Source organism: Nannobrachium achirus (genome assembly GCF_963921795.1).
Source record: "Nannobrachium achirus genome assembly, chromosome: 9".
In the NCBI taxonomy this organism is placed as follows: domain Eukaryota; kingdom Metazoa; phylum Chordata; class Actinopteri; order Myctophiformes; family Myctophidae; genus Nannobrachium; species Nannobrachium achirus.
In genome coordinates, this window is record NC_137818.1 from 9,411,944 (window position 1) to 9,435,591 (window position 23,648).

Here is a 23,648-nt window from a genome sequence, read left to right on the forward strand (position 1 = left end):
AACGGTTGCTGGAGCCATGTGACCCATGGGTCAGGAGCCTTTCTCCCGTTTCTGCGGTGTGCTTGATGTCTCCAGTCATGACGTACAGTACAAGTCAAAGTACACACACCCTGGACATGAGCAGTGGTGGAAAAAGTATCAATACTGCAATATAGAAATACTCTGTTACAAGTCAAAGTCCGGAATTCAAAATGGACTTGAGTAAAAGTATGTAAGTGTTGGCATCAAAATGTACTTAAATTACCAAAAGTGAAAGTACAAAATGTTTGAAAATAGCTCAACGCTTTGAAGGGCGACACGTTGTGAGCTTGTAGATCGGCTATTTTCAAATAGCCTTGGCATAAAATAGGGCTAAAGTGGCTAATGTATGTTTCATAAGATTCAAATGTATATCTGCAAAGTAACTAGCAACTAATGTTTTCAAATAAATATAGTGGGGTAAAAGTACAATATTTGGATCCGAGATGTAGTGGAGTAGAGGTAAAAGTATTGGAAATTGGAAATACTCAAGCAAAGTACAAATACCTCAAAATTGTACTTAAATACAGTACTTGACAGTACAGTACTGTACTGTACAGTAGTACAGTAACTAAGTAGAGTACTTTTCATCTTCTTAAGTTACTTTACACCACTGGACATTGGCTGAGTGCCAAGCAGGGAGGCAAAGGGTTCAGTCTCAGGGCGGGCACTCTAACCACAAGGCCACCGAGCTGACTGTACTCAATTAGCCCGATGGTAAATATTTCAGCACTTTGCGGTGCGGGACCCGGGTTCAAATTCTACTTAGGAAATGCAAGTTAAGAGAGTATACAGTACTACAGTATACAGCTTCAAAAGATACCATTTCAGAGCCGATACCAAGAAGCTCATAGATATGATGGTGATGACGACACTCACTTACCTGTGAGCGATGCTTCCTTTCCTAATGTCAGAGATGATGAGGGGCTTGCCTGGTTTCCTACATGCTGGGGAAATAATAAGTATATTTTAATAAAGTTATATACAGTAGATACATTTTTATTTGCTTAGAACAAGGTTCCCCAATAGGCGGCCCGCGGGGGGCTACTGTCTGGCCCCCACCAACCCCAGTAATAATGGTGGTATAAGAGCAGCAACAACACTAGTATATCGTCGTTGTCGGGTGGAAACCTTGTATCTCCAAATTTGTATGTTCTTTCGCAAAGTAAAGCCCTGCTTCATCATACAAGGCCGTCGCACAAAAGTAGTGAAAACAGCAGATCTACAAGCACACATCGCGAGGCGTTGTGTGCTTGTAGATGGGCTGTTTTCACTAGTTTAAATCATTTTTAAAATGATAAATGCAAAACAAACGGTTTTGGACATACAAGGTTTTCACCCGACAACGACGATATCTGAACTGTCGCTGGAGTAGCGGGAACGCCACCGTCGCCCCCTGCAATGTTGTGGCCCTCGGCTTGGTACCCGAGACATAATTCGGCCCTTGGGGGAAAACTAATTGGGGAACCCTGGCTTAGAAGTTAATTGTTGTGGCAAGTGATTTCTTTGGTTAAAAGAAGAGTTAAATGGCTCTATATTCTGATAGTACTCATTGCTATAGAGTGTTTGTTCATTAACAGTAGTCTCCTTGTCTCTCCAGCTCTTTATTAAACTGAAAATGCATTTTCAGGTCGGGATACCAATGTTATCCAGTCAGGATAGAGGACTCAGAGAGGATGCAGATTAAACAAGTGAAATTGGAAGTGATGACAAAGAAATGAAATGTGAACTGGAACACTAAAATAAACGGGTACACACTCTCTCCTGATTGGCTGAAAATGTGTCACCTACCTGAAAATGTACCGTATTCCGTTTATTAAAAAGCTGGAAACAACGAGACTCCTGTTACTGTTACTCTTATAAGCGTAGCAATGATTACTATCACAGAATAGAGCTTTTTTGTATTTTAATCAAACAATATCACTTACCCTACCCTTTAACAAAATCAATGTTCAGGACTACTTTTTCAAATTGATTTCAAGATGTTGCAATATATTTATCGTTATGTTTTAAACAAACAGTAAATCGGTGGTCTGGGACTCTGACCCAAAAGTCTGGCATTGGCCGAACTTCTCAGTAATTCAAGCTGCAGATGGTTGTTTGGTTATTCTGAACAGTTAAAACAAATCATCTCTAAATCATCCACCATAATACCATTAAGTCAGTCAGTTAGAGAGCATAATAAGAGTAATGGTAAATAGCTGTCATGGCCAGCATTATTTGTCAGACATAATGAGCTAGCTGCTCCAGTGCCATTACATTATGGGTTGTCACAGCTCACTGGAGAGTGATTCTAAAGAGGTTTACTGTGAGAGATCTGTCAGGGTCTGAGGTGTTATAAGGTTGAGCAACACTGCCCCCTGGTGCGTGCGTTTGGGTACAGCTCACCACTGATGGTGATGCCCAGCTCCACTCCTCTCCTCTTGGGCAGTTTGACATGGAATGTACCACTGCTGGGGACCACTGACTCTGAGGGAGACAACACATGAGCAGATTGAGAGACAATACACTTTGACTCTGAGGGAGACAACACATGAGCAGGAGTCAGAGACAATACACTTTACACTGTTTTTTATTCTTTATTCTTCCTATGAAGGCAGATTCTCCCAATGCAATTCAATGGGAATCGAGCATTTTATTTGCAGAAATCTGCAAATGGCAGTAAACCGCTCCATTCCCATTGAAATGCATCGGAATCGGCCCTCATAGGTAGAAGAATAAAAATGTGGTGTGACCGTGCCCTTACAAGGAAAAGACATTTATACGTTTATACACGCGTGCACACACACACACACACTCAACTCAAATCTTCTTCTGGGGGTCCATGGAACAACATGTTTTAGAGATGGGTCTGCGGCCAAATATTTTACATTTTAGCTAAAAAAAGCTATTCAAAAATTTAGCAGAACTACAAGTTCCCGCTGGGGGACGCTGTGGGTGCTGGGGGCGTGTTTCTCCCTCCGCGTCATCAGCGCCCACACCCTAGGTGAGGTCGGCGATAGGGCCTTTCTGTGTGGAGTTTGCATGTTCTTCCCCGTGTCTCCTAGGGTTGATACCCTCACAAAAACATGCAGTAATCCTGGTCTCTATACTGCCTCCCCCTGGCCAGCCGGGGCGCCTGATGGAGGGGAAAGGAACTGGTTGGAATAACGTGTTCCTTCCACGCGCTACGTCCATCCCGGGGAAAATCCCCCCGGTCAGGTGAAAAGAAACAACTTGGACTACTCATGCATAGAAGGAAGCATGAGGTCAGTCCGTTGTCTCCCCAGGCGCGGCAGAGGGAGAGCAGAGCCCAGGATTACATAGGCAATTGGCACTGGGTGAAAAAAATGGGTTGCAAAATCGTGGGATAAAAATTATAGAAAAAAAAAGAACTACAAGTTCACAGATGCGATCTTGTAGATCTATTTTTGAAAACATGTAGATGTGTGCAAATCTTTGAAAATATCAATTATTTAAAACAAAGATCTTTAACCCAAATCTTTGCACTGTTTGAGGGAACCACTGATCTACAGTAGCGTACTGTATACTGTATTCTGTACCTGCCACATCAAACTCCGCCTCCAGGGTGACCTTATTGGCCAGGGCAGCGTCTCTCAGCAGCTGATGGGCCTCTTCCAGCGTCCCATCCTCCGTGGGGACACCGTTGATGGACAGCAGTCTGTCCCCCACCTGCAGGAGCCCGCACCTACACACACACACACACACACAACAACAACGTTTTAGTTCCCAGATTGAAGATTGAACTGTTAGGGCATCTTACTGGTAATAGACTTAATGAATTCGTCTCATTAACCACTTAAACCCTGTTTCATCATTTGGCAAAACCAGCTGATCTACAAGCTCACAGCTACCTCTACAATGCTGGCCTCTAGGCCCGATAGACTAGTGGTTCTCAACCCGTTCAGGCCGTGATCCCCCAAAATGACCATACTTGAACTGGAGACCCCTGTACCCTGATAAGCACTATATTCAGTTTGACTGTTCCACAGATAAATATTGTGAGGCACTGTGAGGCACTGTGAGCTTGTAGATCGGCTGTTCTTATATTATTTGAAATTTGGACAATGTTTGACCAGGTTTTATAGTATAGTTTGCTGTTACTTTTGATGCAGTAATGGTCTTTTTTCTTTTTCTTAAGTCTTAAGTCCTTAAATTGTCTATTAACTAGCATTTGGAGACCCTCCAAATCATGTGTCTGGGGGGGTCCCGACCCACAGGTTGAGAACCACTGTGATAGACTATCAAACCTCTTGCAAACGCACAGATGGACAGGTGTGTTTGGAGAAGACCAAGGACCGACCCCTGTCGATGAGACGCACACCGTCCTCTCTTTCACCATCAAATAAATATCTGAATGGGAAGCACATCTCCTCTGTCTGCAGACCTCCATCGTCAGGTCATTACATTAGTATTTGCGAGTGACACGGGACACTAGGGCTGACAAGCTGTGGGGAATACAAGAGTGCCCAACGTAACCTCAGCCATGGCTACAGTTTACAGTTTACAGTTTAGGCATTTAGCAGACGCTTTTAATCCAAATCGACTTACAATAAGCAGATAACATCACAATAATAAACAAGATAATATGTCAGTACATCATCAACAATATAACAAATGCAAATGGATATCTATCTAGAAAAAAACACAATATAATCAAAGTTCTAAAAACCTAAAAACAAAAACAAATGCTAACTAGCTTCATGTATGGTCATTGATTTTTTTCTGTAGTGCTAAGGGTTTAGGTGGAGTCTGAAAAGGTGAGTCTTCAGTCCACGGCGAAAGCTAGCGAGTGAGTCCGTTGTTCTAAGTGCGACAGGGAGTTTATTCCACAACTTGGGGACCAGGAGGGCAAACTGTCTCGGACGAGTGGATTTTTTGGCGAGTGGCTATGGGGCAGAAGCTCAAAATACATTTTGAGTTTGTAGATCTGCTACTTTTGCCCTTTTTAGAATTAGAATTTCAGAGTTGAAATTAAAGCATATTTAAAAAAGAAAGCATATATTGATAGCCTTGAATAGGAATATGTATTGTAAAACATTTACAAACAGTCTTATGTAGGGTGACCATTATGTTCAGCCGCTCAAACCGGGATGCGAACCACTGTTGCCTAAAACCGGGACCCTCAAAGCAATGTGCTCGTTACCGCGCACGCGCGTGCCCATTCTCTAACGTTCTTGCATGCGCACATGCACCGCAGGGTTGCATACAGGCAGAGTGATTGACAAACAGCCTCAGTGTTGAATTCAGACACGCAATGTATTTGTTCATGTTTTCTGATTGGTTAGGTGAGCATGTTTTCATGAAAAGAACATGATAAATGCAACCACTGAAAACAGCTACTATTATTTGAATTCTGCTGGAAACCGGGACAACTTTGTGGTGAATGTTGAAAACCAGGACATATTAGTGTTTTAGAGATATTTGTTGGGACACCGGGACACGCAGCTTGAAAATGGGATAGTCCCGGCCAAACCGGGACGTCTGGTCACCCTAGTCTTATGTCATTTAAAAGCTACAGAAGAATTTCTGTACACATTTGTAAATGGAAGCATACAGTATAAATTTGGCCTATGCCTGTTGCCAGAACTTAAAAAAAAAAAAAGAAATACAAAGACAATGCATTCTGAACTAATGTTTTCAAAAACACTACTTAATACTTAATAAATATTTCCTTCCCCCCCGTTTGTCATTGTGCGACCGACCCGGCCCGTCATCAATCACCTGTCCGGCGGCGGACCCCGTTTAGGGTCCCAGCCCCATAGCTTGGACAACCTCTGAATCAGCGTACCGATGCTTATTCAACGAAGGGCAAACACAGAGACTCTGTCAAGTAGAATTAAGTCACTCTGCCAGCGCCATTCATTAAGGTTGCATGGCCGCTGACAGCGCCGACATCATTACATTATGTCCTACGAGGAGAGGCCGCCGCGGGGATTAGTCACACGATACCCAGGGGATCCGCCGCTCCGCTGCAACCGTTAATCTTACAGCGGCAACGCTAGACGTCGCACGTGTCGGCTCGCCGAGGAGTTCTTTGTTAATTAGGGCCCGTATCGTGTCACAACACCGCCAATCGACGGATAAATAAAATATATGGCCCAGGCTTTTTTTTAAACGCTTTTAACCGGCCCCGGATCGATGGCTTGAATTTATCAATGCGTTTCTTGGAAAGTGGAGTCTCACATCAAACCTGGTATGGAGCTTTTAACCAGTATGGGCATTCCCAGATGATTCCCTGTTACGGTACCCCCTTATGCCCATATGGAGATCCCCAGGCATCAAACCCAGGCCCTAAGTTGCCAAGGCCCTGCTTGGCTTTACAAATTAACATACGTTTTATGCCCATATATTTAGATCCCTGACCCAATGTCATCAATATTAAGGACATATCTGAGAATGCCCATATTTGGTAATGCCCATATGTTTTGACATAATATTGTTGACCATCATGCAGGGGTCTCCATATATGGGTAACTGGTCCGATATACATCACTGGCCAGATGGCGCGACCTTGTCCTTTAGGGCGAGGTCGCATGTCACTAGTATCTTTAAATTAAGAACCTTTTGATCTAAGGCACTGGTTTCTTCAAATGTAGGGATCTGGTACCCCCCCAGGGGGTCCCCCCTGATAAATGATTGATAGTTATAGGAACCAAATGGACCCTTGAGGGTCTGTAACTCTGAGTGCGTACGAATGGAACCAAATGGACCCCGTAAGGGTCTTTGTTCCATTTGTACTCAGAGTATGACGAAAATGGATTTTACAGAACAGTATCGAGCTCCAAGAGATGGGGTTCGGTGGCTTTAATGCATTATTAACCTGAGGGTCCATCATGTAATTAGAAAAGGCAGGCATTGACACTAAGGCTTGCCCACCTGCCCCAGCAGGTAAATAAAACGTCAGGGCAGGTGAAGTTGGCTTTCAGGTTGCCCGACAGGGCAAGTGCTCATTTGAGAGGGGACACAAATGTCTATAAACACAACACGAGATATCTGTCTAAACACCTGAACGTGGCCAGTGCGCTGTGTCTTCTGGTCTGTGGAATGTAAAATAAGAGCACTATTTACCTATAATGTGCTGTTTTTACTGTTGCTACATTAAAAAATATAAAATAACAAGTGTGAAACCATAGACATATTCAATCATAGCTAAAGTATTTGGTATTTGGATTCGGAGGTATTGAGGTATAACATTTTATCGCACAGCCCCATAAAGTAAAGAAATAAGTGTTAAATTGCGGTAATTAAAATCGTACCTATCATTTTATAATGGACGATTTACTTTTCGGGCAAGTGGGCATTACCTTCGGGCAAGTAGAACATGACCTGTACTTGCCCGATGGGCAAGTGCCTCTGAGACCTTAGTGTCAACCCCTGAAAGGTTTAGAATCGCTGGTACAGTACAACGCCATGAGCCTCGGTTTACAACGCAACACTCGTGGAGATATGACTTATGTTTTTCTTATGAAACAGGACTGCAGGGGGCTCTGGTTTCAAGGTGATTCCGTGTAGGGCTATTTGTTTATTTGTTGGACGCGCGTGTGTGTGTGTGTGTGTGTGTGTGTGTGTGTGTGTGTGTGTGTGTGTGTGTGTGTGTGTGTGTGTGTGTGTGTGTGTGTTTGTATTACTATAGTTGTGAGGACCAAATGTTAAAGGGGGCCTGTCACCTAAAGGGTTACTGTCACTTTAAGAATCATCTTAAAAAACAACTTCATATTTTCTATGATGTCATTGTGGGGATGCGCAATCAAATTAATTGTCTGTATAGCCTGACTGTATGACTACTTACTGTACTGGTCAGCTGTTGTTGGGGGGCGAGGGGCAGATTACACTGTGACATGAGCTGCCCCTCAACCCCTTTAGGTGACAGTACCGCTTTAAGTATAGTAGGATTTGAGAAATAGACATTTTACTGATTGTCCTCACAAGAGAGGTATGGTCGTTTATATGGTTTAAGAACAGGTTTAAAGTTTCAAAAAGTGCCCTCTCCAGACCATGAATGCCGTTTTTACTATGGTGAAAGAAATGCAAATGCCCTCTTTCCATGCCATACCCAAAGCAGCATTCAGGAGAATTGCCTTGTCGAAACTCTACAGAACTTGAATGCAGCATCTTATGTTGAAAGAATTGCCCTCTCTGTATAGAAATCCATGCCATTACGCCACATCTCCAGTATGCACTTGATTATGCTTAGTTCAGTGTGGTATCAAGCACCGAAAATAGCCACCTCCAAGCTCACCACGCGTCGCAGCGAGACACGTTGTGAGCTTGGAGGTCTGCTATTTTCGATGTTTTCACCAAAAGACCATTTTAGAAATGTCAGTCCCTGCCTCTCTAACATTCTCTGCACGTCCCTGTGTGTGTGTGTGTGTGTGTGTGTGTGTGCGTGCGTGCGTGCGTGCGTGCGTGCGTGCGTGCGTGCGTGCGTGGGTGAATGTAATGCACAATCTCTGTAAAGCGCCTTGGATAAAGGCAATACCGTACCTCTCGGCGGGGCTGTCGGGCTCTATGAAGCGGATGACGGGGGGAGCGGACAGGGTCTCGGTGGCGAACACCCCACCCTGCAGCTGGACGCCGAAGCCCGTGAGGGGGTCTCCCCTCAGGACCACCTCGCTGGTCTCCACGTGGACCACCTGGCCCCCCGGGCCCACCGAGCTGGACGCCAGAGACACTGAGGAGGAGGAGGAGAGGAGAGGAGGGTTACTCTAGTTCAGTGGTTCTCAACCTTTTCAGGCCGCGACCCCCAAAATAATCATATTTTAACTGGGGACCCCCTCCCACCCTGACGAGCACTAAAAGTTGAGGAATTACATTTTGTATAACGCGGTTCTATTGTGAAAATAGCAGATCTACATGCTCACAACAACTCGCAAAAAAATGAAATAAAAAACGTTCCACATTCTCTCATTTACTCTCTCAAGAGTTAAAAATCTATAAGGGTGCATTTGGTTTTGTTTGGTCTCCATCATTTAGCTGGGGACCACCTGGAATCAAAACTAAAACGCAAACCTACTGTATATTAACCTTAGGAGGGGAAAAAATGCAGACAAAAATGCAGAAAGAGTGGGGAGGGAAAGAAGACATGTAACAAACAGACAGCGAGAGGAAAGAGGATGAGTCATTCATGGCCATGTTACGTCAATACCGCCTGAAGTCAGTGATCCACGGGTCATCATCACATGCAGGTTGGTTGGTGCGGGGAGGGGGTTTAAATCATTTTCTCCCCCCCATGTGTACAGTCCCCGTCACCGCTGAGTTTGACCCCTAACACTGGGACTATAGTGACAGAGGATCAGCCATCTTGGTGGAATCAGAAATTAACTAAGTACATTTACTTAAGTACTGTACTTAAGCACTTTCTTTTTTACTTAGCAAGAGTATTTTCAGTTTTCAGTACTTTTACTTCTACTCTGAGGCAAAAATTTTACTTTTTACTGTACTACGATTACGATGATTTGAAAACTTCTGTTACTTTTTAGATTTGTATTACTAAATTTTGACCAATTATGGTCAATAGATATTTTCCCTATATAGATATTTCGCCTATTCGATCTACAAGCTCCCAATGCGTTGCATATTGTGAGCATGTAGATCTGCTATTTTCAAAGGATTTTACATTGTGAAATTGTGAAATGGGACTTTATGCAGAACGAGTACAGAATATCTCCCATCACTGTCACCCCACACCTCCCCTCGTTGCGGCTGCATGTCGAGCAACAGACTTTACTCCCCCCCCCCCCCCCCCCCCAACAGCTCCTGATGAGCAGGTTGGTAGCTTGCATGGTTTCCTCTGTCATGTGAATATGGGTGAAAAAAAGATGTTTAAAAAGCTTTGGAGAAAGAGATCCCCCAACCAACCTGTAGGTGTCACTATTGTGCAGCGACAGAGATCACCCTTCCCAGCCAGCTTTCCACACACACACATGGCCTACTACTACTTGATTTAAAGGAAACAATCATGTTTGTTTCCAGACACGTTTTCTAATCTTTTTTTTTTTTTAACATTCAATGCTAATTGTGTGCTCTTCCACCCATCCATCTTACAACAAAGTATGTCGGGCTCAAGTGGCTGAATGGTATTGCAAAAGCATTTCACATCAGAACAAAGGGAACATACTCTTACAAGTAGTAAGAGTCAATTTTTCTAAATGGATTGAGGCATTGGCATCAAAATAGGCTATACTTAAAGGGAAGAACCACCCATTTTCAATATTGAACTATGTCATTAACCCTCTAAGGCCCACGGTTGTAATATTACAACGTTTGTATTTTATCCAAAAAAAGGTTTAAATCATTTTATTTTAGCTCCCCCTACCACCTAAACACCACCATTGGATTCTATTGTTTAGTATTACAATGCCATTGGCCACAATATTTGCATATAAATACCCCCCACAGGGGCTGACATTCACACCCGCCACACCCGCTGAAATACCAGAGTTTTGACGAACAACATCTCACTTTTTCATGGAAGCTATACCTCAAAAAAACATAAGTAAAATGCCTGTACTATTCTTTTTGGTGATCATTAGAATGTCTAGAACATGTACATATGTTATTATTTTGAAAAATATCCCCCATATGTAAATTAGAGCATGATTTATGATTTTTGATTTATGGCTATAAAATCTTACAAAAACATTTTTTTGAAAAAAACATTACATTTTCCTCTTAACTCATTAAAAGCCAACCCCGCGATGTCGCGGGAAAAGTAATAGAGTATCTATAGTGCCATCCACGCGATGTCGCGGGAAAAGTAATATATTACTGTAACGGCGAGTAAAAATACCTAGTACAATGGCCGACGCTCCGGAGACGAAATCCGCGCTGATTTGTCATCATCACGGCTCCACGAGCACACAATAGTCATCCCATAACATTGAGGTGGACGGCCGATCTCATCTTTAATGTCCATTATCTCAAAACTACACTTTAGAAGCTAGGATGGAGGCAGATGCTCGCTTATTTTACACAGTTATAAAAGCTCCCGGTCGGCCATTACACAACTCCACGTGGACACGCATCGGTTCCGGCGCACGATCCGATGACGTCAGACCGGAAGTACTTCCGGTCTAGACTTCTGGCCTTCAAAATAAGACAGCGGCCGTTAATGGGGCCGGGAGGGGGCACTCTGGACCCCCTAATCCGTTAATGTCCTGGGCTCAGAATGAGTTAATAGGACTCCTACAACACCATCTGATTTTTTTCAATTTTTTATTTCAAGTATTTCTTAATGCGGGCCTTAGAGGGTTAATATACTGTACCTTTGAGTTATGTGGAAATAAGAAAAGAAAAAAGTCCCCCTGCCCCTCTGTGTTGCCTAGAACTGGAGGATTGATTTTGGGGGTTTATATTGCAAAGTACACTGTGATGAAAAACCACTTACAGGCGGCAGCCGCTTGTAACACTTCTTTTGTGAATATCTATATAATGTTGTTGCAGTTTTTTTTTCTCCTTTTTTATGACGATATCTACTGCATAGTACTGTGTTTCTATCCGTCTGTCATTCAATGTTATATGAGATACAAAAAGGTTTCCTGTGCAAATAAGCCGAAAAGCTTCCTAGGATCTCCTTTTAGTTGACCTTGTACCAGTGAACTGTACCGTCATGAAACTGTACCTTTTCCTACGCGAACTTCTAATAGTCTTCAATCAATCAATCAATGATGTCATGTGACTTTCCACCACCAGGGTGGTAACGGTGGGTACGTACGTGAGCTCTTGTGGTCCTTGCGGCGGGCCCTCCTCTTGGCCGTGGAGTTGCGGGGGGAGGTGGGGGGTCCGGGCAGCAGCGCGGGGCAGGGCAGGGTGCTGCTGCCCTGGCTGCTGAACCCTGAGGTGGCCGTGGAGGACGGAGAGAAGCCACCGCTCACCAGAGCTGCAAGGAAGACCACACACCATCATTACAGTTGTTAACTTAAAGCAGGGGGTCTTCAACAGGGGGTCTGGGACCCCTAGGGCAGGGGTTTTCAAAGTGAGTGACAGGGCACCCTGGGGTGCCACGACGGCAGTCCACGAGATCATTTGATATTTTGAATTTATTTGGACACTTAAAAATGTATTTAGTATCATTTTAAACTTGAAGTACAAAGTTATTTTCAGTTGGTTCCAACCAAAATGGCTATTATGTTGTTTTCCTCGCAACATAATTACTAAAATATGCTATAAATATAAAGGTGCTGGGAGTGAAAATTATGAATATACTAATGTAGGGGTGCCTAGGATGAAAAGAATATTTATAGGGGTGCCCCGAGCCAAAAAAGGTTTGGGAATCCCTGCCCTAGGGGGTCCTCCAAATCTTCCAATCCTTTTTATATTAACCACTTGAACCCTAGCGTCCATATTCTGAGAACTTTAGCCAAAAATAGTAGATCTACAAGCTCACAACGCCTCCCGCTGCGAGGCGTTGTGAGCTTGTAGATCAGCCATTTTCGGCAAAGAGGTTTGGTGTATAGGGGAAAAAGAGCAGACCAAGTACAGAGTGAAAGGTCAAGTTTATTGCGCTTTGACGGATCAAGTGGTTAAATATCTGAAAACACGAATTCACATGAATCCAAAAGACACTGATGAGTGTGCTGTCAAACGATGACACTATATGGAAGCTACAGTATGAACAGGTTGTGGGGGTCCCTGCTTCATCTCTCTCTCAACTAAGGGGTCCTTGGCCTGAAAACATTGAAGACCCCTGACTTAAAGGGTACACTAAAAGCCAGTTAAAACCTTTTAATACTCATTTGTAGGACCATGATAAAGATTATATGTTTTGTAAAAAAAAAAGACAATTATCTCAAAATGTTCTAACCAATTTTTCACCCAGTGCCAATTGCCTAAGCAGTAATCCTGTGCGCTGCTCTCCGTCTGCCAACCTGGGGAGAGCCCCGAACTGAGCTCATACTTCCTTCAGTGCATGAGGAGTGAGCAAGCCGCTTCTTATCACCTGACAGCGGCAAGTTTCCTTGGTGGGACGTAGCGCATGACGGAAGGAACATGTCAGTGTCAGTAAAAATAGCTGCCAGTGAGGGCTATTTTGGTTCAATATTCTTGGCAGTGAATGAGTTGTGGTTAACTCTGAAAGTGGAAAAATGATCATGCTCGTCCCCATCCCCCCCCCACCCCCCACCCCCCCACCACCCCACCACACACACACACACACACACTTTAGGCCTGTCAAAAGATTAAGAAATCTAATTAGATTAATCACAGATTAATCATAGTTTAGCTGCGATTAATTATGATTATCACAATCCGCTAATGTGCCACAAATATGCCAAATTGCTCTGTTTATGTTTGAGGGAACGGACAGATAAATAAATAAAGGCCGATATAGACATATTTCATTTGTTAATTATATTAAATGTGTTAATTACGACAAATATGAAAACCAAACCAAAATTGCAGCCTTACAATTTAGGCATTTCTTAATCTTACAGTGAGTTGGCAAGGTAAACTAGAATAATCAGACAAAACAGTACAATATAGAAACATAAATTATCTGTACAACTACAACATACAAACTATAGGATGCCAGGTCTACAAATTAACCAGCATCGGTCAGTCAACATAAAACGATCTAAATGACATTTTAGCCTTTGCATATTATAAGACTGCAAGGCTAGCTCATCAAGGCAAGGCATAATAAGTGCTACGGCAAGTGCTAGTGAAGAGGTGAGTCTTCAGATTACGGTGGAACATTGGGAGTGAGTTGTGGTTCTGACAGCTTCCCTGTGTTAGCTGATCTGAGTGGGCTGGAGGAGGGGTTGTATAGGGTTGGCTGTGCTACTGAGGGAATAGTCTCGCGTAGCCAGAGAACTATTCCACAATCTTTGAATGCTATAGGCTGCTATAGAGTCTGGAACTACAACTGCTGAATGGCGAGTAATGGAAGCTGGCATTTCCGTTCATGAAAGTATATTTTAAAATATAATTTCTGCTAAACAGCAAGTTAAATATACTTAGATGATTTGTATTTATATTCACTTCCGCTTTAACTGGAATTACCGGACACTCATCATTAGACCTTCGTCTAATGACTACAAGCTCACAACGCCTCATGCTGCGAGGCGGCGTGAGCTTGTAGATCGGCTATTTTCGGCAAAGAGCTTTGGTGTAGAGGGGACTAATTACAGAGTGAAAGGTCAAGTTTAATAAATATTGACCGTTCAAGTGGTTAAATATCTGAAAACACAAATTGTCATGAATCCAAAATACATTGAGGATTGGGCTGTCAAACGATGAAACTATATGGAATCTATGAAAAGGTTGTGGGGGTCCCAGCTTCATCTCTCTCCCAACTAAGGGGTCCTTGGCCTGAAAACGTTGAAGAACCCTGATATACAGTATATATTGGTGTATTACTTGATGCATTTTCCTACCACTTATTTCTGTATCTTTTTATGCCTCGACTTATTTTGCCCTTACTTCTCTCACTTCACACAGTACTGAGGAGGAGAAGCTGGGTGCACAAGCATCATCACACTTGTCTGCAGAGTTCTGCTGCTCGGCTCTGTACTATTACACATAACGATGAAGAACTTGTACAAAACTCCTGGGTCTTCCCTCCTCTCTACCGCTATCCCTTTTGACAGCATCAACAAGCGTAATGCGGTGGCACGCGTTCAGACGGAGGGAGAAAAAACATGGTGACAGTCACCGGAGAGAGAAGGCATTCTGGGAACACATTAATGCATCGCTGAAGAGAAAAAAAGAGACTCCCGTGCTGTTAGTGCAACTGCAACACCAGCAGAGCTGTCAGAAGTGAAAACTTAACACTCCCAGAAAATAGCTGGAATATCTTTAGAAAGACCATTATAGTCTAAGGCAGAAGTAGTGCTTCTCAAACAGGCGGGTGGGTGCGTGTGCTGCACCCCTATGGGTGCACCGAGGTTCCATAGGGGCTCTTCTTTTCCTGTCGGCTGTTCCCTTCAGGAGCCGCCTCAGCCAATCATATGCCTCCATCTCACCCCGTCCTCCGCCTCCTCTTCTTGCACACCTAACTTAATTCACGTCCTCTTTTACTGCATCCATAAATCTCCTCTTTGGTCTTGCTCTGTAGGCCTCCTGCCTGGCAGTTCCAACCTCAGCATCCTTCTACCCATCTACTCACTATCCCTCCTCTGTATATAGTATGTCCAAACCATCTCACTATCCCTCCTCTGTACATGTCCAAACCATCTCACTATCCCTCCTCTGTATACAGTATGTCCAAACCATCTCACTATCCCTCCTCTGTACATGTCCAAACCATCTCACTGTCCCTCCTCTGTACATGTCCAAACCATCTCACTATCCCTCCTCTATACACGTCCAAACCATCTCACTGTCCCTCCTCTGTACATGTCCAAACCATCTCACTTTCCCTCCTCTGTACATTTCCAAACCATCTCACTACCCCTCCTCTGTACATGTCCAAACCATCTCACTACCCCTCCTCTGTACATGTCCAAACCATCTCACTGTCCCTCCTCTGTACATGTCCAAACCATCTCACTATCCCTCCTCTGTACATGTCCAAACCATCTCACTATCCCTCCTCTGTGCATGTCCAAACCATCTCACTATCCCTCCTCTGTACATGTCCAAACCATCTCACTGTCCCTCCTCTGTACATGTCCAAACCATCTCACTATCCCTCGTCTGTGCATGTCCAAACCATCTCACTGTCCGTCCTCTGTACATGTCCAAACCATCTCACTATCCCTCCTCTGTACATGTCCAAACCATCTCAGTCTGGCCTCTCCGGCTTCATCTCCAAAACATTCGACATGCATACGCCGTCCCTTGTTTGTAATTCCCAGAGAGAAGCTCAACATTTTAGTCTCTGCTATACCTCTGTCTCTGCTTCCTGTCTTTACCTCAGTGCAACCATACATCATAGCTGGTCTTCTATACCTTCCCATTTCATTCTTGCTGATACTTTCCTATCACATGTGACTTTTCTCCAACCGTTCCAACCTGCTTGCACTCGCTGCAGAGGGGGTGACATGAGAGAAAACGTGACTGCCATGGAACAACCGTTACTGAACAGAAAAAGTAAAGCCTTGTCGAGCCTTGTGGGCCCATAGAACAGGAGCCTGTCTCCTGCTTCTGTATAGCATGAGGAAGCTTGATGATGTACAAGTACTGTACACCCCCTGGACGTGACGCTGGTATTTGTCGCAGGAAGGGGACTTAGCCCCAATACAACCCTCGATGCTGAGTGCTAAGCAAGGGAGGCAACGGGTCCCATTTTTAGTCTTTGGTATAACTCGGCCGGGGAATGGAATTAAGGAAATGGGATTGAACAGAAACATCTTACTGAAATGTCACGGCCTTTGTAATGTTCTACGTTTCCAAAAGGTGTTCTCAGTTATTCATAACATCAGCATGGTTTTCTAATCAGAATGTTGTAGATGTGTAAAGGGGGGGGGGGGGGGGGGGGGTACTAATGGCTCCCCCCAGGTGTCCTTGAGGCGATTTCAGGGGGTCCCCATGATAAGTTGGGAACCAAATGGACCCTTAACCCTGCAAGACCCGAATTAATTTCTACTGGCCATTTTTTTTTTTAAATCAGATGGTGTTGTAAGAGTCCTAATCACAGGAAAATGTAATTTAAAAAAAATAATAATGTTTTTGTAAGGTTTTATAGCCATAAATCATAGATCATAAATCATGCTCTAATTTGCATTTTGGGGATATTTTTCACAATATTAACACCTTCTAAGCCTGGCCGTACTCCCTCGGACTTCCTACTGGGTCCCATCAGCCACGCCGTCTATTCCCGGACTTTTGATATAAATTATAATAAAAAAAAAAAAAAACATCGGAAATTCTTCTCTGTGTCTTTTTGGAGCGATCTGAAAGGGTTAATATGCTCTGACAGTCATTTTCTGGTGCTGGGTGTGATACTCCTAATATCCAGCAGGCCACGCCGTTGACTCACATTCTGGATGGATGGCTGGCCAGGAGGAGCCTCATCCTCTCCCCAGTGTTGAAACTCAGCAAGAAGCTCAAACAAGATGGCTGGTCTTTGTCTCTGTTCGTGGATCGCGGTTTCAATCACGTTCGGGCGCCGCTTCTCTATCGCTCCTTTCCCTGCTTCGCCGCACGTAAACGAATGGAATTGATCTCCCCTCCGCCTCGCCAAAGTAAGATCGCCGACCTCTGCAGGATGAATATGTACGCTGTGTCGAGCACTCCAGTACGTGTTGTTATCATGTGGGCTTTGTTTTTTTAAAACATGTTTGTAAATAAATGGCTTATTTCTTCGGCGCTACCTCTGTTCAGAGGGTTCTGCCGCGGCTTGCAACGTGTTAACATATGCACGTGTTCTAGGCATTCTAATGACCACGAAAAAAAATATTACAGGCATTTTACTTATGTTTTAGTGAGGAATAGCTTCAGTTAAAAAGTGAGATGTTGTTCGTCCAGACGCTGGAATTTCAACTTCTCTGGGAGGTGTGAATGTCAGTCTCTGTGGGGGGTATTTATATGCAAATATCTTGGCCAATGGTATTGTAATACTAAACAATAGGATTTAATGGCGATGTTAATGTGAAAAAAGAACAGGAAAACTAATAACATTTTTTTTTAAATGATTTAAATTGTTTTGCCAAAAAGCAACGCTGGGCCTTGCAGGGTTAATGGGTCTGTGAAATGAACACGTGGGATTGTAAATATACACGTGTCCTCAAACGGAGGGTCCCATGATCCCGTGGCTGCATATCAAACTGAGGATTCCTGTCATGTTTAGAATCTACTGCCATATTTAGAATCAGAAGCCATGAACAACACTGGTCGTCGCCAGCGGGTAAAGATGACTTTATATCAGCGCCCGTGGCCAGCAGCGACTACTGCTCTGTGGCTGTCACAATCCATCACTCACTGGTGGGGGAAAAGTACTCACATGTTTTACTCAAGTAAAAGTATCTATACTGCAGCATAGAAATACTCTGTTAGAAGTAAAAGTTCGGAATTCGTAAATGTTCTTGAGTAAACGAACAAAAGTATTGGCATCAAAATGTACTAAAAGTACCCAAATTAAAATCATTTCAAGTTTTCAAATGTTTAACAATCTTTTGAAAATTGCCGATCTACAAGCTCACAATGCGTCAAGTTTACAAATAATTGTAGTGGAGTAAAAGTACAATATTTGGATATTCCGAGATGAGTTGTGACTGTAGGGAGAAGTTGGTCTCAAAACCTCTGCCTCATATGTCACGCTCCATATATGGCCATTAATTCATGATGTCATCAATATTAAGCCCATATATGGACATATTGTGTCAGTCTCATGAATTCCGTCCTTGTTCCTTTTAAGCCCATATAGAGATTTTATGCCCATATATGTCAGGGCATCTTACTAGTAAAGGTATTGGAAATTGGAATTGCTCAAGTGAAATACAAATACCTCAACATTGAACTTAAGTACAGTACTTGAGTAAGTGTACTTACATCAATGTGACCACTTGTATATAAAACTTACATTTGCAGTGGTCGTGCTGCTGCTGGTTGCGGGGGTGGTGGCTGGGGCTGCTCCATGGCTTGCCCAGGCTGCCTCCACCGTGACAGTTATAGTTCCCACCACCACCGCCTTGGTCCCAGGCGTGGTTGTGTGAGTGCTGGCTGCTTTTCTGCACCCTTACTGCAGGGGTGGTGGGTAGAAGGACACACACACACACACACACACACACACACACACACACACACACACACACACACACACACACACACACACACACACACACACACACACACACACACACACACACACACACACACACACACACACACACACACACACACACACACACACACACACACACAGTTATAAAAGGGCCTTTTGGTGGAAATATCGAAAATAGCAGACCTCCAAGCTCACAAGCTTGGCGGTTGCTTATTTTCGATGCTTGATTTCTAAACATTCCTTGATTTCAACATACTGCATTCAAGTTCAGGAGAGTTTGGACAATTAAGGCAATTCTCTTGAATGCTGCCTTCGGGTATGGCATGGAAAGAGGGGCATTTGTTTTTCTTTCACCATACAGTAGTTAAAACTGTATTCATGGTCTGGAGAGGGCACTTTTTTACTGACGGATAAAAGGGCAGGGGCTCAAGCCCCCTTTGATGTCTATGTGTGTACGTGTCTGACACACACACACACACAAACAACAAACATCCATTAAGGGAAATCAGACTCACTCTTCTTGTCATTCACTTTGTGTGCTTTGAGTTACGCCCGGTGGAAATCAGCTTTTCACCCCCCTCCACACACCCCACCGTCCCCGTGTCTAAATTTAAAACCCACACCACTCGAGGCCCGGGGGAATATTACGAGCGTGGTAATTGATATTTAATGTCTTCTTCATGGTACACTTAGATTGAGAAGAAATCCTGCGGGCTGGATGTCATTTTGACGAGTTGTCTGAAAATCAGTTAGACACGTTTAAATTCACTCAAATGAGGGAGAGAGAGAGAGAGAGAGCGGAGTAGGGACCTCATGATGATGATGATGATGATGAAGCCATCGGTGGTGGGTAAAGTACAAACATGTTGTACTTGAGTAAAAGGGGCGGCATTGGCTCAGGGGTAGAGAAACCGTCATTAGAACACGGAGGGTTTTCCGAAGGGTTCCCAGTTCGATCCCGGGCTCCCCCAGAGTTAGTGTGGAAGAATCCTTGAGCAAGACTCTGAACCCCTACTTGCTCACGGAAAAGAAAATCCCAAAGCACCACTGATCGCTTCACATTTTAAATAGATGGATAGACCTTTATTATCCCAAGGGGGAAATTCAGTTGCCCAGAGACAGCACAGCAGTTTAAAGGCCCACTTCACCACCTCTGGGACAACCAGATATTATTTTATTGTTGTTTGGGAGTTATTTTTTTGTGTTCAATCTGTGTTTTGAGATATTTTAGTATTTCAGCATGCTAGTCATGCTGAAATACTAAAAGGATTGTGTTGATCGTGTCCCAAACAACAATAAAATAAGATCTGGTTGTCCCAGAGGTGAAGTGGGCCTTTAAGGTTTACGAAGTTACAGAGTCGAAGTATGAAAAGAAAAAAAAAAGTACTGTTGTCGTGTGCAGTAAAAAGGCACAATAAAAAGAAGAATATAAACATAAAGTGTAAAAAACTGTCAACGCTCATAAGTGTCACGTCACAACACAAAAGCGATACTTAAAGCACAACTTATAAATGCAGTGCCAAACAAAAGTGTTCATAACAGTCATCACCTCCATCAACACAGCAATACTACTCAAAAGCCCAAAGTGCAGAGCCAAAACAAGTGTCCAATGGTCAGTGCAAAATAAATCACAAAAAAATTAAAATAAGAAAGAGTGACACAGCAAGACGCCACATGATTTTTAAATGGCCTATGTAAAAAAATTGGACTAAAGTGGTTCATGTATGTTTTATAATTTAATAGTGTACAGTATGTCTGCGAAGTAACTAGCAACTAAAGTTTTCAAATAATAGTAATAAATTGGTAAAGTAAAGTAACACATACCTCAAAATTGTACAGTACTCAAGTCAATCTACTTAGTTACTTTACACCAGTGGGAAGCCATTAATTATCCTTACTTTTACGGGCGAGCTTGGATAACGCTTCGGTCAAGTTGTAGATCATCATGTTTGTTTTTATGGTTTCATGTTCAGATGGAGCTGGGAAGGAAGAAAGGACAACAAGGTGGTTTGAACACAGGTTGGTCTGTGGTTTGGAGGAGGAGGAGGAGAGCAGGTGGTTTGACCTTGATTGGAGACGCAGCTGAGAGCCTAATTACTGATGAGACAGGATGTCCATTCTGGGGATCCGATTGGTGGCCACGACACAGTGCGATGTGATAGTCCAGGGATTCTCACGTTACCCCATCCCCATTTGATAAAGGGTTATTTTTATATATATAATATAAAACTCTGGGACTCTAATCTTCACAGTAAAATCCTCAGTGTTACTTAAACTGTGAACGTGTGCAAATGGAACCAAATGGACCTGTACACTCTCTAAAGCAGTGGTTCCTAAACTGGGGGTCCCCATATTATTGTTTGGGGGGGTCCCCTGATGATTAGCTTAATGTGCAACACTATTTTCTTACTCAACAGTAAACAAACCAACATGCAGTAGGTGTATACAGAATTACAGACACATTTCTAAAGGTACAATTTAATGACTTTTAAGGCCTTTTTAATACCAAAATGGCCAAATTGTTGAATATTCCACAAGAAAGAGGCAAATATTGTGAAAATAGCCAATCTACAAGCTCATAACGCCTCAGTGCCACAGATAATTATGTATCTGCGGAACCAAACTAAATGTAATGCCTCAACTCCAAGTTGTTATCAGGGTGGGGGGTCCCCAGTTCAAATTATTTTGGGGGTCCTTGGCATGAAAACGTTGCTGTAAAGCAGCATTTTTTTCAACCAGTGGCCAGCTAAATGATGGAGAGAGTTGGTAACTAAATGGACCCTCTAAATGGACTATTGAGAGTGTAAAATGAAACCAAATGGACCCGTATGTTACGCTGTCAAGAGTTAAATTATTGTTTAACATCTGCATTACTTAAAGGAGCTATAGTCAACATTTTCTTGAAAAACGGACGCTAAAATAAAAATAATGTCGAAAATATTTAATTAAAAAGATTAAGCTTCATATGTGTTTCTATTCAAAAATGACCACAGCGTAAAAATAATGACAAAATAATAATTTTGGCCGTTGTCAGGCTGACTTTGTTTACATCCCTCTTCTATTCTTTTACTGTATATGGATTGATAAGGGATGTAAACCTGTCAGCCTGACAATGGCCAAAATGATTGTTTTATCATTATTTTACGCTTTGTGGTCATTTTTGAATAAAAACACATATATGAAGCGTAATCTTTTTATAAAATAGGTTCATAGGTACATTATTTTTATTTTAGCGTCCCTTTTTCAAAAAAAAGTTGACTATAGCTCACTTCATTTACAAGAAGTCTACACAATTAGAGAATGTAGAAGAATTGTTATTTTGATCAACGCTTACCTCTCATACAGCATGGAATTGTGAACAAAATCTTATCCAACTATAACAAAATATTTGCCTGAGAGGCTAAATGTCATCAAATGGTGGTCCGTGGCTCAAATGCTGAATAAATAATGGACCTTGATATGAAAAAGGTTGAAAACCACTGCTGTAAAGGACCACTAGGGGTCCCCAGACCCAGAGTTGAGAAACAGTGTAGGCCTAATAGGCTGCAGTCAGACTTTCCATCTTGTGTTGATACGTGATAAGTAAAATCTGATTTCTAAAGATGTGTGAGCTAAAAGCTAACAGCTGTGTCATGATGAGACGTGTTGAGCTTGTAGATCTGTTATTTTCAGCCAGTCCTAAAGATAAAAAGATAAGATAATAACAGTGTTTACACCTCAGTTTGTGCTTTTTATGCCTTTATTGACAGTACAGTACAGTAGGTAGACAGGATATGGGGAGAGAGAGATGGAGAGAGTGACACGCAGCAACGGCCGTCGGCTATCGGGACTCGAACCCGCTGTCAGGCAACATTGGAGCCTAGGTGCCTGGGCTCCCAAAATATAAGATTTAATATCCACCTGTTTCCGCGATAATTTACTGTAGAATTATTTGTGGGACACTTCCGGAGAACAGCAGACATACAAGCTCACGTTGCGTCGCAGATGCAACCGTTGTGAGCTTGTAGATCACTCTCGGCTGCGATCCCGGAACTGACGCACACCTTCTGCACAATGCACAATGGGACGTTGGAATCTTGTGGATAGATTCTAAGATTATATAACAGTGTGCACACTACAGTCAGTCCTAAAGATCACATTTAATAACACCAGTGTGGACAGTCAGTCCAGAATCCTAGAAGAATTGCCTGCAGTCAGAAATAAATGTGATAATAGTAAACTGATCTCATTATGATTGATGATAATGACCGACCATGTGATTGTTTTGCGATGATATGGACTTTTTTTTCTCCCCTTTTTACGTACTCGCGGCCTTGCTGGCCTTCTTAATTTATAGCCTATTTATCTTTCTATTACCCGGTCTTGTTTTTATTAGCTGTTTTGTGTTTTTCCTATTAGGACTGTTGTAACAACAAGACAGATGAACTTCCCCTCGAGGGATCAATAGAGCTCTATCATATTCTATCTCGTGTACTTCAACTATGCATGGTACAGTATATTCATGTCATGTGGATTTTTATGTTCTTAATCCTATATGGCTTCATGCTGGCAGGGACAGATTAATACTCCCAGGGGAGGTGGACAAATGATCTCTCAGGACGACCACTCAGAATGGGCAGTCGGTGGGCAGGCAAACGCACTACCTGGGTTGCAAAGAATGTATGGGTCAAGAACGCACCTGTAGACATTTCTACACACAAAATCACACCTAGGGCAAAGTGAGCAGTGCTATTTATGAGTTAATGTCGTTAAGTGTCCTGGGAAGTTTGGCCAGTGTGACCCTGGGCGTGCAACAAACTGTGAGCGCTTTGTGCCAAGATGTAGGCCAGATGTAGGACAGATGTAGGCCAGATGTAGGCTGAGGAAACCACGTATATGAGCATTAACCTACTACTACAGTATTTAGTCACTGGTGGTCCCCCAAGGGCCCCTGGTAGTGTAAGGGCCCCTGGTATGTAAGGGCCCC

General features: G+C 43.1%; 1 protein-coding gene across 1 annotated transcript in view; it reads right to left on the minus strand.

The window, feature by feature from the left end:
- The window catches only part of LOC308291836 (glutamate receptor-interacting protein 2-like), a gene marked incomplete at both ends in the record, with an annotated part of 124,107 nt that overhangs the window by 19,030 nt on the left and 81,429 nt on the right, over positions 1-23,648 (minus strand). Inside the window, 6 exons of the mRNA XM_080733968.1 lie at positions 902-965; positions 2,407-2,487; positions 3,561-3,706; positions 8,506-8,692; positions 11,735-11,899; positions 18,482-18,640. Of these exons, the coding sequence (XP_080590094.1) occupies positions 902-965; positions 2,407-2,487; positions 3,561-3,706; positions 8,506-8,692; positions 11,735-11,899; positions 18,482-18,640 (802 nt within the window). The remainder of the gene's footprint in view (positions 1-901; positions 966-2,406; positions 2,488-3,560; positions 3,707-8,505; positions 8,693-11,734; positions 11,900-18,481; positions 18,641-23,648) is intronic.